This window comes from Mus pahari, chromosome 9 (genome assembly GCF_900095145.1).
Source record: "Mus pahari chromosome 9, PAHARI_EIJ_v1.1, whole genome shotgun sequence".
Classification (NCBI taxonomy): Eukaryota; Metazoa; Chordata; class Mammalia; order Rodentia; family Muridae; genus Mus; species Mus pahari.
The window spans coordinates 6,555,764-6,572,127 of record NC_034598.1 but is presented as its reverse complement, the minus strand read 5'-3'; the positions used below and the strand labels follow the sequence as shown (position 1 = coordinate 6,572,127).

The 16,364-nt window shown below is 44.6% G+C and overlaps 1 protein-coding gene across 1 annotated transcript in view; it reads left to right on the top strand.

Annotated features, from left to right (window-relative positions):
- Positions 1-4,580: 4,580 nt before the first annotated feature.
- Amd1 (adenosylmethionine decarboxylase 1) overlaps positions 4,581-16,364 on the top strand; it is a 19,890-nt gene continuing 8,106 nt past the window's right edge. The window contains exons 1-5 of the mRNA XM_021205301.1: positions 4,581-5,024; positions 11,767-11,853; positions 12,979-13,105; positions 14,203-14,305; positions 15,669-15,711. Coding sequence (XP_021060960.1) covers positions 4,915-5,024; positions 11,767-11,853; positions 12,979-13,105; positions 14,203-14,305; positions 15,669-15,711 — 470 coding nt within the window. The 5' untranslated portion in view covers positions 4,581-4,914. The remainder of the gene's footprint in view (positions 5,025-11,766; positions 11,854-12,978; positions 13,106-14,202; positions 14,306-15,668; positions 15,712-16,364) is intronic.

Sequence of the window (16,364 nt, the reverse complement as noted above, 5' to 3'; positions counted from 1 at the left end):
TTTAAAGATTTATTTATTTATTATATGTAAGTACACTGTAGCTGTCTTCAGACACTCCAGAAGAGGGCATCAGATCGCATTACGGATGGTTGTGAACCACCATGTGGTTGCTGGTATTTGAACTCAGGACCTTCAGAAGAGCAGTCAGTGCTCTTACCAGCTGAGCCATCTCTCCAGCCCCAGTCTTTCACTTTTTGTTCTAGAACTTTTAGAAATAAACTCTTCTTTTTCACAAGGCTCTCTGTGTACGGTATTCTATTATAGCAGCTCACACTGACTAAAAGGAAACGAGAACTTGATTGCAGTCCTGTGAGACACACTGGAGCTCCAGCTAGGCTACACATGGGAACTCCTAATCCACAGAAAGACTGGAATAGAAAAATGTGTGCTAGTTTATGCCAGTCCGTCTGTATGAGTTTTTATGCAGCAATGGATAACTAACAGCATGTATAGGAGTATGTTATGTAGACTGTATCTTTTGCTAATGTTTAAAGCTGAAAATAAGTTTGCTGGTGAAAAAAATATGAGGGTGGACCTTGAGGAAATATTGGCTAATAAGGTTGGTTTGAGACAGTAAGGTAGGTTAGGAGGGTACTATAAAGTCAATTACTAAGAAACTGGGATGGCTCGGTGATTTAGAGCACCAGCTGCTCCTGATGAGGGTTTCATTCCTAGCACCCACATAGAAGCTTTACAACCATCTAGGATTCTAGTTCCAGGGGATCTGGAACCCTCTTCTGGCATCGGCAGGCACTACATGCACATGTACATATGCATACGTGCAAGCAAAACACAGAGATAAAAATAAGTAAGTCTTTTTTTTAAAAAAAAAAAAGTCATTATTTAGCCAGGTGCACGCCTTTGATCCCAGCACTCAGGAGGCATAGGCAAGTGGATCTCTTGAGTTCGAGGCCAGCCTACTACAAAGCCTGTTCCAGGACTGCCAGGGCTATTCGGAGAAACCCTGTCTCAAGAAAATCACTATTTATCCATCTAATGCTGTTGAGTACTGACCTCATGTTAGGTATTACTTTTGATGGTGCTAAATTGAGCAGAAAAGACATAGCATAGTGATAGATTGCTTGATTAGCATGTGTCGTCTGATCCCATCCCTAACCCAGGAGGAGGAGGAGAAAACATTACGCAAAAGTAAACAAGCTCTTCTGCAGCTTAAAATCAAGTTGAAAGTGTAAGAAATCTGACAACCGAGAAACAATAAGTATGAGGAAGCAATAAAAGTATGTACAGCGATGGAGACATAGCTCAGCGGTAGTCCACTTGCCACACACACACACACACACACACACACACACTCACACACAGAGAGAGAGAGAGAGGCGAGGGACAGAGAAATAGTCGTCAGAACAGAATGTTGTTGTTGTAGGGAGAGTCTAGAGCCTAGGAAGTGCACAGATCAAGCTGCTGCTACCTGGTGAGAACTTTCTTTGAAATCATGTAGGAAAAGAATGAGAGGTGAGAGAACCAACTGCTGTCCCTCCAGTCCCTCTGGAGAGCACCTAAACCCGGTTACGAAGGTGACTCTTGCCCTAACCATCCTTAATGCTAGTACACTGGCAAGAATCAAAAAAAAAAAAAANTTTTTTTTTTTTTTGGAAGGGACCAATTTTGTTCAGACTATGGCACAAACCAAACTTGAATGTGAAGGAGGGAGATGTGGATGGAGTAAGGGAAGGAGTTTTAGGATTGGGAACTGGACTGCCAGGAATATGACTCAGTGGGTAAAGGTGCTTGCCACCAAGTCTGATGACCTCAGTTAGATCTCTGGGACTTCTGTGATGAAAGAAGAGGACCAAGTTCCCAAAGTTGTCCTCTGATTTCCACATGCAAGGTGAGGACATGCATGTACACACACACACACACACACACACACACACACACACACACACTCACTCAGTGGTACAGCATACATTTAGCTTATGGAAACCCTGAAACCCTGGGCTCAACCCCTGCTTCTTTCCAATGTCCCAATAGACTGTCTACAGAAGAAAATGACTAGTTATGGTCCTGGTATGAAAAACAGGAGCAGAGGGCCCCAAGTTCAATATCAGCCTAGGCTACATAGTTCAGGTCCTTGTGTTTAATTTTTAGGACAAAAATTTAAAAAGAGCAGATAGGAATCTTTTAGAAGGTGTGTGTGTGTGTGTGTGCGCACGCGCGTGCGCGCGCATGCTTCATTGAACAAGCACTTCTTTTTGTTTGGTTGATTTTGGTTGTTTTGGTTTTTCAAGGCTGGGTTTCTCTGTGAAGCCCTTTTTATCCTGGAATTCTTCTGTAGACCAGGCTGGCTTTGAAGTCATAGAGATCCACCTGCCTCTACATTCTGAGTACAGGGACTAAAGGCATGTGCCACCACAGCAGCCTGCTAAATAAGCACATCTAAAAAGAACTTTGTTTTTATTTTATGGGTATGAGGGTTTGTCTGCATATACAGATGTACATTTAAAGCTTGCTGGTGCCCATAGAAGTCAGAAGAGGGTGTTACAGGCCCTGGACCTAGAATTACAGATGGTCAAAAGCCAGTATGTGAACAATAACTGCTCTTAACAAGGACGAAGCTCTCTCTCTCTCTCTCTCTCTCTCTCTCTCTCTCTCTCTCTCTCTGTGTGTGTGTGTGTGTGTGTGTGTGTGTAAAGTATGGTCACTGAAAGATAGAGATTAGTTTAGGAATGATGATAAATAACTTTAGACATACTCAGTTTGTGAAATATTTAAGCAAAAATTAACTACCTCAGCTAAAAGTACAACTAATTTGAGTTTCGATATAATAGTCCTTAAGAAAAACTATACATTTTACAAGAAACAATGCAATTCATTGACACTAGTTAAGTTAGTCTGTATTTAACAATAATTTACCTTGCCAAGATTCCTGGCACTTTGTTAACTTAAATTAGGTTGGGAAAAAGCATAATAGCAATTGAAAAAGCAACTAATTAAAAATAATTACAAGCCAAATTATATTTATACCACAATTAATGTTTGAGGTGGTTTGCAGGCAGTCTTCTTTTCAATAAGCAACCATCAAATAATTGAATAGCTTGTAAAACACGGAAATATTCCTTTAATCTTTATTCCAAGTATAACCACATCTTCCTTGAATTACTATTATAATAGACTAGCATTTATTATATTTTGCCCTTATCCCTAGTTTGAGTTGGATGCTTTTAAAAACATGCCAAAAGTAATATACGTATCTACCTCATCACACAGGTTCTTTCTCAACAAATTTCATAGAGACATGTGAATCCATGCTCTTGTAAGACACGAGCTAGTCTTCAGGGTATGTATGAAGCAAACTTCAACAGTGTCTTTTGCAGTGGATTTCTCTAAGGATAATAAGAGACGGTCACTTTGTCTTGTGACTATAATAATTTTTAATTTATGAGCTTGGTGACTTTCCCCCAGTGTTTCCAAGTAACTAATAACTTTGTTAACATCTTTTGCACTTAAGATTAAAAAAAAAAAACAAACCCTACTTCGACTTGACCCCTAATTTATACTTTAGATTATCATTAGTGAAAACTCTTTGATACCCATTTACATTATTATTATATACCCGTGAAGATCCTTTTTAGGCATTTAGACAATTTTAGGCAAATTTGTAAATTTGCGGGGTACTAGTGGTTGAAAGGAATACTTTCAATTAGTTCGCCCCTTTAAGAATAGCCTAAGAAAAATATTATCAAATAACCTCGTATTATATTTAATAAAGCTAGTTCCTAGAAAGTTTTGCAAACTAAATATCCACCAGTTGACCTAATGGAGTACGGGTTGATAGGTGTCTGCTGGAACGCAGCCAAGTCCTACGCTAGGCTAGGCACACGGTGGGGGGTAGGTAGCGCCAGAGCCCTCCGAGGCTGGGCGCCACGTTGCTTTTCTCTCTTCTCTTTTGAAATAGGAAGACGACGCTTCTGGCTATTGTGTAAACCCGTGGAGAACTGCCTTCATTCCCACATCAGATAAAGCACAAGCAGAATTAAAGCGCATTCCAATCCGACCCCGGGCAACACGTACGTCACTGACGATTTTATTGCCTAGGCTGCGTTCGTCTCGTGGAAACACGTGAAAAAAATGTTTTTTTGTTTTTTTGTTTTTTTAAAGAATGAATGAAAGAAAGAAAACCAAAAACCACCTCGGCTGAAACGAGGAACCGCACAGGATCAAAGCACCACGCCAACCCAGCAGTGGCCACCGCCCCCGCCGAGCCCCGCGACACCCCTCGAATCTCTCTCCTGTTTTCTGCTAGCCAGTTGTATGCAGCGTGGGGACAGCCTCGCCTATCTCCCGCTCTCCCCACCAGCTCCACAAGTAATCCCCGATTCCCAAGTCCCCAGCCGGACAACAGTGCGGTCTCCCGCTCAAGGGACAGCGGCAGCTCCATCTGCAACCAAGCTGGTAGTCCCCTGCACTCCCCGTGGGCCCAGCGCCAGCCAGCCGGCGCTCCGCGACGTTTGACTGACACGAAGCGGTCCCTATGAGGCCCTGAGGGCGGGGCGATTGCGTCACTTCCTGGCCTGTCGGGGAGGATGCTTATATAAGGTCTGCGCTCACGCAGAACCCTCGCTTACACAGTATGGCCGGCGACATTAGCTAGCGCTCGCTCAACTCTCTCTAACGGGAAAGCAGCGGACTACAAGAGACTGAACTGTATCTGCCTCTATTTCCAACAGACTCACGTTCAACTTTCGCTCACGAAAATAGCCGGGAAAATTTTATTAGTCCTTTTTTTAAAAAAAAGTTAATATAAAATTATAGCAAAAAAAAAAAAAAAAAAAAAGGAACCTGAACTTTAGTAACACAGCTGGAACAATCCGCAGCGGCGGTAGGAGCGGCGGGAGAAGAGATTTAATTTAGTTGATTTTCTGTGGTTGTTGGTTGTTCGCTAGTCTCACGGTGATGGAAGCTGCACATTTTTTCGAAGGGACCGAGAAACTGCTGGAGGTCTGGTTTTCCAGACAGCAGTCCGACGCAAGCCAGGGATCTGGGGATCTTCGTACCATCCCAAGGTGGGTGCCCGGGCCTGGGGGCGGCTCGCCGCCGCCGGAGAGGCACGAGTCGCGGCCTCAGGTGGGGCCAGGTCGGCGGGCGGGAACTGGCTTCTCCCGCCGCCGTTGCGGGGCCGCCTGCGCCGCCTGGGGGAGGGGAGGAGGCCGGCGCGGCCGCGTGCTCAGGTAACGTCCCCGGCGGACGGCGGGGCTGGGCGGACGGGCTCCGGCGGGGGGCACGCGGCCCTCCGGCAGGTGTGGCTGGGTGCGGGGCGGGCCTGGGCCGCGGGGCGAGCGGCAGGCCTCCGGCCGCGGGGTAGGCGGCCGCGCGTGGCGCTCCGCTCGCTCGGGCGGCGGGGTCGGGCGGGAGCGGCCGTGTCGCAGTGCCGGGCCCGGCCGACGCCCGGACGTGCCCTGCAGCGGAGCGGAGCGCCTCGGGACCCTCCGCGGGCTTTGCCCGGGAGGCTCCTGACCTTGGGCTGTGTAACCTGTTACGGAGGCGAAGTCCGGGAGACGGGAGAGCGCAGCGGGGCGCTGGGGGGGGGTTGCCTGCTTCCCGGGGTACAAGCCTGTCAGCCCGGAGATCTATTTTACTTAATGCCTTAAGCTGGAGCAGAGGAGACCTGCGGCCCCCTGCTCACACCCGACCCGGGAGGTGGTGCGGAGAGTTGCTGGTGACCTCGCCCTGAGAGCCGAGCATTGAAGCGCGGATGACACTGAGGATGCATGGACCCGGCGACGGTGACACCAGCCGCCCGTTTGGGTGGCCGGTACCCGGGCTCCGCCGGGCTCCGCCGGGCTCCGAAGCGCACTAATGGGACTAGAGTGGCGGAGGAACCGGCGTGGTCCGGTTCATTGAGAGGCGGACCAATGAGCTCCTGGGCTCCTCCGGAGCCTGGCCCCAGGGTGTGGACCAATGGGTGTTTTAGGAATGTTGGCTGCGCGGTGCAACCGTCCTCTGACAAAAAGCGAGAAGAGAATCCCGGCGGCCACGTGCTGCCGAGACTTTAAGGCACACTGGGAAACGCAGTTCCTACTAGTTGCTGCAGACGTTTCCATTGTAGGGAAAAAATGTACCCGAAGTGCTAAGGTCTCAATTTTCGATCCTCATGTGAAGTGTGTGCCATTTTCAGCTGCAAACACTTGACGTTTTCTCATAGTAAGCATAGAGAAGCTTACTCCTTTTACAGATATGGAAAGCTGATTGTGATAGGCGTCTCGGAAAGCTAGTGCTTCCAGGATTATTTCCTAGAAAATCGTGGTACAGCCTGAAAGAGGGGTGCGCTAGGAAATTACAAAAACATTTCTAACGTTGATAAAGAGAAGATCTTCGTTCTCAACTTAGTTGGAAATACCAGAGTGGGATTCTAAAAATGGATCAGAGGTTAAGAGTACTAGATAGTTGTCCAGGGGACCCGGATTTAATTCCCAGCACCCAGATAGCAGCTCACAACCACCTAACTCCGATTCTGGGGGATCTGACGCCCTCTTCTGACTCCTGAGGACCCTGCACATCTGTGGGACACATGTAGGCAAAATAACCATCGGCTAAAATAATGCATATTAGCCGGGCGTGGTGGTGCGTGCCCTTAATCCCAGCACTTGGGAGGCAGGGGCAGGCAGATTTGAGTTCTGGGCCAGCCTGGTCTACAAAGTGAGTTCCAGGACAGCCAGGGCTATACAGAGAAACCCTGTCTCAAAAAAGACATACACACACACACACACACACACACACACACACACACATATATTAATGCTAAAACACAGGATTTATCTGTGTAGCCATGGCTGACCTGATCCACTTGCTTCTGCTTTGCCACTGACATATTAAATGTTTGAAAACCACCTTAACTTTGTGAGAGTGTGTAACTAGAAACTGCATTGTGTGTGTGTGTGTGTGTGTGTGTGTGTGTGTAATTGTTATATATCAAATAGAGCTGAAATCTGTTCGAAAGAACTGAAAAAAAATTCAATGCTTTTCCAGTGGGCATCCAGCTGAGGGTGCACTGGTTGTTATGAGCTTTAAATAAGTGTCGGAGAGACAGCAGGTGTATAGATCACAGAGTCAGTGTCTAACATGGAGGTTTGTACGGGACCTGCATCTTTCCTGAAATGAAAGAATAGCCATGGGCTAATAGGGTGAAATAAACTGATATTTAATTAACAGAGGCCAAGGTTGGGGAAAATAACAGTAATATAGAAACGCTAGGTATTAAAGCTGTTAAGAAGCAATTCTATGGCCGAGTGGTGGTGGTGGCGGCAGCGGCGGCTCACGCCTTTAATCCCAGCACTTGGGAGGCAGAGGCAGGCGGATTTCTGAGTTCCAGGCCAGTCAAGGCTATACAGAGAGAAATTCTATGTAGTTAAGCCCTTTCGGGGTTTTGTTTGTTTTGAGACAGTTTTCTGTGTAGCCTTGACTGGCCTGGAACTCACTCTGTAGACCAGGCTGGTCTTGGAACTCATGAACTTTGTTGTATTGAGTAATAAATATTTGATAATGGAAAAAGTCCTTACATGTCACTGCTGGAAATACTGCCCTTGGTAACTACCAAAGTGTGAACGGACTGACTGAAAGCTGAGTAAAAGACAGATGGGCAGTTAGTAAGGAACTGTCTGTGTTTGAAGCCTATTCAACATAAGCCTACAGGAGAGAGTCAAAGGGTAACTTTAGAAATAGCCATTGCTTTCCACACAAGAAGAGGAGAATGGCTTAAACAAGGTTGCCAGGCCTGGTAGTTTTAAGATCTAATTCATTATAACGATTTGAGAATTTTAATGGCAGTTTTGTACATAGTCCCCAAACTGTAAATGGTGAGGGAGGTCATTAGGAATTGGTGGCACACTTAATCCTGGCATGGGGGTGGGGGGCACAGAGGTCATGCTTGTCTACAAGTGACTTTCAAGCCACTCAAGTGCTACAATAGTGAGATCTTGAACCAAAAAGTGGAAAACAAATGGATAGTTGTATAACCATATGGCAGAATGCTGCCCAGCAGTAAGTGAAGCATTGTTCTGTGGACCACACGAGTACTAATGTAAGCAGATATGCTGAGAAAAGAAGCCTGAGGGGCATGCATGCTGTAAGATTTCATTTCTGTAAACCTAGGGAATGCAGGCTCATCTGACAAGACTGGTCAGCTGTGGATTAGAGGCCTTATAAAGGGAGGAATGGATTATAAGGGCACATGAAGGACCTTTTAAGAATGCATTTCTGACTGTATTGTGGCACAAGCTCTTAATCCCTGCATTCCTGAGGCAGAGGCAGGGAGATTGAAGGTAGCCTTGTCTACATAATAAGCAAGTCCAGGCTGGTGAGCACTGGGGCACCAGAACAGATTCACACAGGTTTGTTGCTGATTTGTAAGGTCAGCCTGGCTTATTTATATACATGGAGCTCCGGGTCCTTTGATGCCTTGGGGATCCTTCTGCTTCTGTACCCTGAGGGCCAGGACTGTGGACCACCAGGCCGGAATCTGAATTTCTCTTAACTGCTGGTCCATCGTGGCTGATGCAGCTTAGTTTATAATCTACTTAACCTCACAGAATAAACATATTTGAAGTTGACATATTAAAGAAGCATAGTTCTTAGGGTTCAGTTGGTGAGTAGCCCTACTGACTAGGTAGACTTGGGAGGCCACCTTTAATCTCAGCACACAAGTGGGTATCCAGGTTGGGCCAGCTGGTCTACAGAGCAACTTAGGGCTACACACTGCAAATCTTAGTAATATGGTGAAATTAGGTGGGAAATTCCAGTGCCAATGAAGAAGATAAATGCATTACTTGAAAAATATAGAGACTTTTAAAATTGATGGTAGAAATAACATTTAGAATTGGGGGTTTAAAATTGATGGTAGAGATAACATTTAGAATTGGGGGTTTAAAATTGATGGTAGAAATAACATTTAGAATTGGGGGGACAGTTCTTAGGCTGCTTTAGGGATGTTAATAAGCAAACTAAAAATTTGAGTAAAGGATTGTGGTTGTTTAAAGGTCATGCATGAGCCATGACACTTTCTGAACTCTTTTTGGGATGAGTTGGTTGTTTGTTTTTCGAGATAGGGTTTCTCTGTGTAGCCCTGGCTGTCCTGGAACTCACTCTGTAGACCAGGATGTCCGCGAACTCAGAAATCCGCCTGCCTCTGCCTCCTGAGTGCTGGGATTACCGGCTTGAGCTCATTTCTTTCTTTCTTTCTTTCTTTCTTTCTTTTTTTCTTTTTTTTTTTTTTTTAAGATGTATTTATTTATTATATGTAAGTACACTGTAGCTGTCTTCAGACACTCCAGAAGAGGGCGTCAGATCTTGTTACGGATGGTTATGAGCCACCATGTGGTTGCTGGGATTTGAACTCTGGACCTTTGGAAGAGCATTCGGGTGCTCTTACCCACTGAGCCATCTCACCAGCCCTTGAGCTCATTTCTTATTTGACTACTGTTGTACAGTATTGGAGTTCTCTTTGGTTTTACAGAAGGAATTTACAGTGCATTGCTTGTACAGTATTGGAGTTCTCTTTGGTTTTACAGAAGGAAGCTGTCTTCAGACACTCCAGAAGAGGGCGTCAGATCTTGTTACGGATGGTTATGAGCCACCATGTGGTTGCTGGGATTTGAACTCTGGACCTTTGGAAGAGCATTCGGGTGCTCTTACCCACTGAGCCATCTCACCAGCCCTTGAGCTCATTTCTTATTTGACTACTGTTGTACAGTATTGGAGTTCTCTTTGGTTTTACAGAAGGAATTTACAGTGCATTGCCACAGACTTTTCACTATGGCTGTGCTGCTGCTCTCGCAAGTGTGCCCTCCTGTGGGGCAGAGAGCAGCCAGCAGGGCTTGGTTCTTTTCCCTCTCTCTCCCTTTTCCTCTTTGGTTCTGAGGGTCAGACTCAGGTGCTATAATTACCACTGAGTCCTCTTGTTGACCCCAATTATCTCTCTTTAAGAAGCATGCACTGAGCATGCCAGCAGCATAGCGCAGGTAAATTGTGTGCGTGCATGCAGATGCCTTTGGGGGCCAGAAGAGCATTGCATGTCCTGTAAGCAGCCACAATACTGTCGGTTCACTTACTTTTGACACAAGAACTACCTTGGGTTAGGGTTAGGTGATCTGAGTGTAATATGAATGACTCAGAAACAGACCTTAGTCGGGTTCTGTGCTTCAGTTGGATTTTAAACAGACTAGGTAAACTGAACTCTGGAACCAGCCACTTTAGGGGCAATGCGTCACGTAGCCGCTTAGACTTATTGATTAAAATCTGTGGGCAGCCTGCACAAAGTCTCTAACTCAGCTGGATCTAGCAGTCCACCAGCATTTATCAACTTTTCAGGTGACTGAAGTGTACCTCGACTCCTGTTTCTGATTTCATTGTTTGCCTACTAGTACTGTTCTGATTTCTTGTGTGGGCTTTGAATAAATGTCTGTAGCTTACTTATGCAATATAAAGATGATAAAGACTAATGATGTGGTAAAGCAAGAAATAAAGGTCTCTCTCTGTTCGGTGTATATTTAATTTCCAGATATGCTCTCAGTCAGTCCCTAGGGAGTGTAACCTGTACTTGTTCAACACAAGCAACCCTTTCCCTCAGCCCTTATCAACAACCTTTAAAGTGTTTGTTTCATGTATAATACGGGTGTTGTGCTTGCATACATATATTTGTGTAACACTGAAACTGGGAATCAAACCCAGGTCCTTTTATACCCTTTTAGCTATGTGAACTTGATTTAGATGGAATGGTAAGAGTTTGTGACTGTGTAATGCTAACATGCCCTTGGTTCATGTATTTGTAGCATTTGGTGAGAGGTCCCCCATCCCCCAACAGGGTTTCTTGGTATAGCCTTGACTGTCCTGGAACTCACTCAATCCTCCTGCCTCTCCCTCTCCCAAGTACTGGGATTAAAGGTGTGCCACCACTGCCAGGCTAGATTTTCTTTTTCTAAGCTACTAAAAGTCCCGTGCTGGGATACAATGTTCTTCTAACCCTTACTTGGGGGTGAGGAGAGGAAGGGCTGTACTTTCTATACTGTTTTCTATAAGAGCTGCTCATTTTTACTTTGAGTAGGGAGCCTGGGGTTGGATCTCAGCCTTGTATATATATGCAAGGTGGGTACTGAGTATCATCAATGCAGTGCAGTACTGTGCATGTGGGCACAGCATGGTGGTGCATGCCTTGAATCCCAGTACTTGGGAGATAGAGGCAGGTGGGTCTCTGAATTCAAAGCCAGCCAAGATCTGAGAAATTCTGTCTCAAAAAAGCCAGAAAAAGAAAAGAATACGGGGGGATCTTAAGATGGTGAGAGAGATGGGAGAAAGGCTTGTTCTAGAGGAAGGACGGGTTGGAGTCCCGACCACCATGTGGCAGCTCACACCATCTGTAGCTTCAGTTCCTAAGCATCTGACACCCTGTTTTGGCCACTATGTGGGCACTACATGCATGTTGTGCATAGACATATGCAGGCAGAACATCCCATACATATAAAATAGATGTTTTTATTAAAGAGGGAAATGGCCAGTGTGGTGGCATATTTTTCTTAAATCACAGTGCTCAGCAGTTAGAGGAAGAGACATGAGTTGGAGGCCAGCCTGGGTGTATAATGCATACCCATTGCAGTCCTGTCACATTACATCTGTTCTGAGAGACTAGAAAGGGATAGGGGGCTTGCCTGTCATTTGGACCAGGGTTTGATCTCTAGCACTGGGGGTCAAAAGTTTTCTTAAAGAATAAAGTGTGGTAGAAATAGTGCTTTAATAACTGTTTTTGTTGGATAACAGATCTGAGTGGGATGTCCTTTTGAAGGATGTGCAGTGCTCAATCATAAGTGTGACAAAGACTGACAAGCAGGAAGCTTATGTACTCAGGTAAGCACTGTGAAGTGTGGACTTGGGTAGCCCTGCTGACCACAGCATGGTGGGTGAAATACCACACTCTTCTCACTGGGATCCTTGCTTTTTTTCTTGTTCAGTTTTAAGAACCCAGTATGAAATGTGACTTGTGTTCTAGGTAGTTTTTGTTTTAAGTTTTGCCTAACAGCTCTGTGTGTGTGGAGGCTGCCATGTTACCCACACAGTTAGCCGCAGTATCTGCTGGAGGAAGGGAGAATGAACATTGTCTCTGATCTCAGCCCCACTCCCACCGACCTCTGCCCCAGTTTCTGGCAAGGTGTGAACTTTTGCTCCATTACAATCAGGTTGCTGTATTAGTATACAAAAGCCATTATCAACCTTGTAAAAATAGGTGTGAAGTCAGTTTAGTCAATAAATACTTTGAGTGCTTAGTTTATACTTATATATATTATATATATACACCTTATATCTGAGGTTTTTTTTTTTTTAACTTAGTCTGTTTTGGGGTATAGGCATATGTTTATCAAAGTGCTAACTTGTAAAATCTGTAAAAACATTGATTTCCTTATGACTCTCTTTATGTACTTAAAGCAATTAAAAAAACAAACCATGAACAGTAGTGCTTAAGATGAGGTGAAGTGCATATTTAGGTAAATAGCAGTGGACACACAACTATACCAGCTATACTTGGTTAGGCTCTTGTGTGGTATCCAGGCATAAGAATAAATGTTATACAGAATTGAATATTATTTACTCTAAAGAAAAATTAAGTTACACAATTGCAGGAAAATGGATAGACATAGAATATATACCATTTAAGCAAAAGTTACACAATCTTGAGGTGAAATGCACATAACTGCACACATTCAGAATTTAGTTGATAGCTGTGAATGGGTGTGTGTAGAAGAGAATGGGAAAAGCTAACTGTTAGGGATGGAAGGAAGGCGTGCCTGTTAGTCATGAGCCACAGAGGGGACAGAGCCAGTTGTTTTTCTGACTTAGGTTTTAGCTGGTTGTGGTGGATAATTACTTAACATATATATTCAACAATGATGTAAAATATTGATACACTGGTAAGGTGACTTGTGTTTTCAATAATACCTGATGTAGTGGTGATGGTCTTGTGACTTTCTGTTGCAGTGAGAGTAGCATGTTTGTCTCCAAGAGACGTTTCATTTTGAAGACATGTGGTACCACCCTCTTACTGAAAGCACTGGTTCCCCTGTTGAAGCTTGCTAGGGATTACAGTGGCTTTGACTCAATTCAAGTAAGTACACATGGTATGAAACTGAGTAGTTTCTGCTCTGGTTGGATTGTAATGTTTTACCTCAAAGAATGGATTGTCACTAAAGTCTCAGAATTTGGTTCTTCTACACCTGTGGTTGGGATTGAACCTAAAGTGCTGCCTGCCATGGTGATACTGTTTGGGGGCTTTGGGTTTTGTTTTGTAATATGTGGTGTTATCATATACACCAGGCTTGCCTCAAGCTCAATCCTCTGCCTATTCTTCCAAGCTCTGGAGTTACAGGTGCATGTTACCATACCCAGCCTGCTTTGTGGGGTGGGAAGAAGAGGGGGGTCTGGCTCTGCAGCCCTGGCTGCTCTCAAATTCACACTCTTGCTTTAGTGTCCTTAGTGCTGAGACTAGAGCTGTAAGCCCACACTAGTGTAGTTTGATCATTGCTTCACTGTGTCCTTGTGAGACTTAGTGTTGTTGACCATTGAAAAGCACTTGCCATGCAAGCCTGACATCCCCAGAACCTACCAAAGGTGGTGACTCCAAATTTGTCCTCTGTCTAACCTCCACATACACACATGGCACACGTGCATATACAACACTTGTTTGTGCTGTCCCATAGTTTTTGCTTAATGTGTAGAAGCCACTGTTCCAGGCTGGATCTTGTGGCTGCACACTTGGAATCCCAGTGCTTCAGTTTGGGAAGGCCGAAACAGGAGGAACAAGATTGGTCCACATAGGGGCTGGTGAGATGGCTCAGCGGGTAAGAGCACCCGACTGCTCTTCCGTAGGTCCTGAGTTTGAATCCCAGCAACCACATGGTGGCTCACAACCATCTGTAATGATCTGACTCTCTCTTCTGGGAGATAGCTACAGAGTACTTACATATAATAAACAAACAAACAAATAAATCTTTAAAAAAAAAAAGATTGGTCTACATAATGAGGCCCTGTTTGTTTAATTTATGTGTATGAGTAGTAGTATATACACATACATGTATATGTGCCTAGTACCCTTGACAGAATAGGGCATCAGATCCCTGGGTTGGGGTTAAAGTGAGTTTGTGAGCCTCCATGTGAATGTGGGAGTCAAACTTTAATCTTAAAGATCTCTCTTTTTTTTTTAAGAGCTTCTTTTATTCTCGTAAGAATTTCATGAAACCTTCTCACCAAGGGTACCCACACCGGAATTTCCAGGAAGAAATCGAGTTTCTTAATGCAATTTTCCCAAGTAAGTAAACCCAGAACTTAATAATTCTTGTCATTTAGAGATGGGTGGGTGTTCATATTTGTTATAATTTGAGATGGGTTTCATGTATAACCCTTTCTGGTCTGATTCTGGCCTGGAACTCCAGGGATTGTTTGATAGTGTGGCTTTTTGTTTCTGTTTTCTGCTTATCTGGATGTTATAAGGGTTTCGAACATTTTAGTTGTGTGGGCAAAACAGTACAAATTGTATTATGTGCTTGTAAAAATAATGTGGACCACTGACCGCTTGTGGCAAGTGAGGCAGTGGCAGTAGGGCGTGCACCGTAGTTAGTCATGGTGACTTAAGTAGACTGAAGGGACGCTTGAGGTTAAGGATTCGGGGCCATTGTGGACCAGATAGTGAGAACTTGGTTCAAAAACAATTGCTGGGGAGATAACTCAAAGTAGATGTACGGTAACTGTTACACAAGGACCCAAATTTGATCTGTGGTACCTAATTTATAAAAGCAAAGACAGCCAAGTATGGGGTGGGAGGGGGGTGACACTGGGGCTAGGGAGGCACAGACTGCCTGGGGGATCCCTGTGGCGTGTAGCCCAGCCTGTCTGCAGACTTAGGTGTGTAGAACTCACAAATAGTGGTGAATGCACATATGCATAGCGTACATGAGGCCCTGGGCTTGATCTTCAGCACTTCAAAAATAAGACTTCAGACCCTTGCCATGTATGCCATCAAACATGACATGCTGCCGGAGGGGTGAGGATTTACTTGTTTACAAGTTGATTTACTGAGCCAAGGAAAATCTTGAAAACAGTTTGGGAAGGCTATGTAAGGAAAACAGCTTAGAAAAGTGACTGATTCCATACCCGTGGGAATAACCTCAATCATCAGCAACGTCCATCTACGTCATGAGCACCAGTGGCAGCCAGATTAAATGCCTCCTAGAGCAAAGGGGAGGTAGGAGATGCGTGAGTGATTGGAGCACTTGGTGTCTTTGCAAAGGATGTAAGCTTGGTTCCTGGTGCCTGCGTGGTAATGGATCTGCCATCTTGCTGTTAGAATTCACTCACTCACTCTTTATTTCTCTTCACTGGGGACTTTTTTTTTTTTTTAAGATTTGTTTATTATATGTAATTACACTGTAGCTGTCTTCAGACACACCAGAAGAGGGCATCCAATCTCAATTCAGATGGTTGTGAGCCACCATGTGGTTGCTGGGAGTTAAACTCAGGACTTTCAGAAGAACACTCAGTGCTCTTAACCGCTGAGCCATCTCTCCAGCCCCGGGACATTTTTGATAGTTGGCATATATATAATACTTTTTATTGAACAACTGATAAGTCATCCTGTTAAGTGAGTTTTTAAAAAAGATTCTCTTTCCTCACAGATGGAGCAGCATATTGTATGGGACGCATGAATTCTGACTGCTGGTATGTAGGTGTTTCTTTGCTTGTTTGTTTTTTCGAGACAGGGTTTCTCTGTGTAGCCCTGGCTGTCCTGGAACTCACTCTGTAGACCAGGCTGGCCTCCTGCCTCTGCCTCCCGAGTGCTGGGATTAAAGGCGTGCGCCACCACTGCCCAGCTTGGTATGTAGTTTTGATTTTGGTTTGGCTTTGTTACCTATGTGTGGAGTTGTTTTAGGGTGAAGGATGTTTTAAGCTAGACCAAGTAACCCACCCACTCTTGTTAACCCTAGCTATTCTGGAGGAGAGAGAAGAGTTGAGGTGTATTTCAATGGTACCGTGTACTTGGCGAATGTACAATGGCCCTAGGATTGTCCCTTAATACTGTGAATGTTTTTAAGCACAGTTGGAATTTTGGGATTTTTGTTGTAGGAGGCAGAGTTTCATTACGTAGCTTGCTGGCCTTGAACTCTGCTTTGTAGACCAGGCTTGTCAATATCTTTGCCTGCTTCCTGTTAAAAGTATATATACTACCATGTCTGTTGCAAAGTTCTTTTTGCAAGTTTTGTCTTTGCAACACATTTTGTCTTTGATCATATTTATTTCCTACCCATAACTTTTCTCTAATCCTCACCTTTTTTTTTTTTTTTTTTTTTTTTTTTTTTTTTTTTAGGACTGGC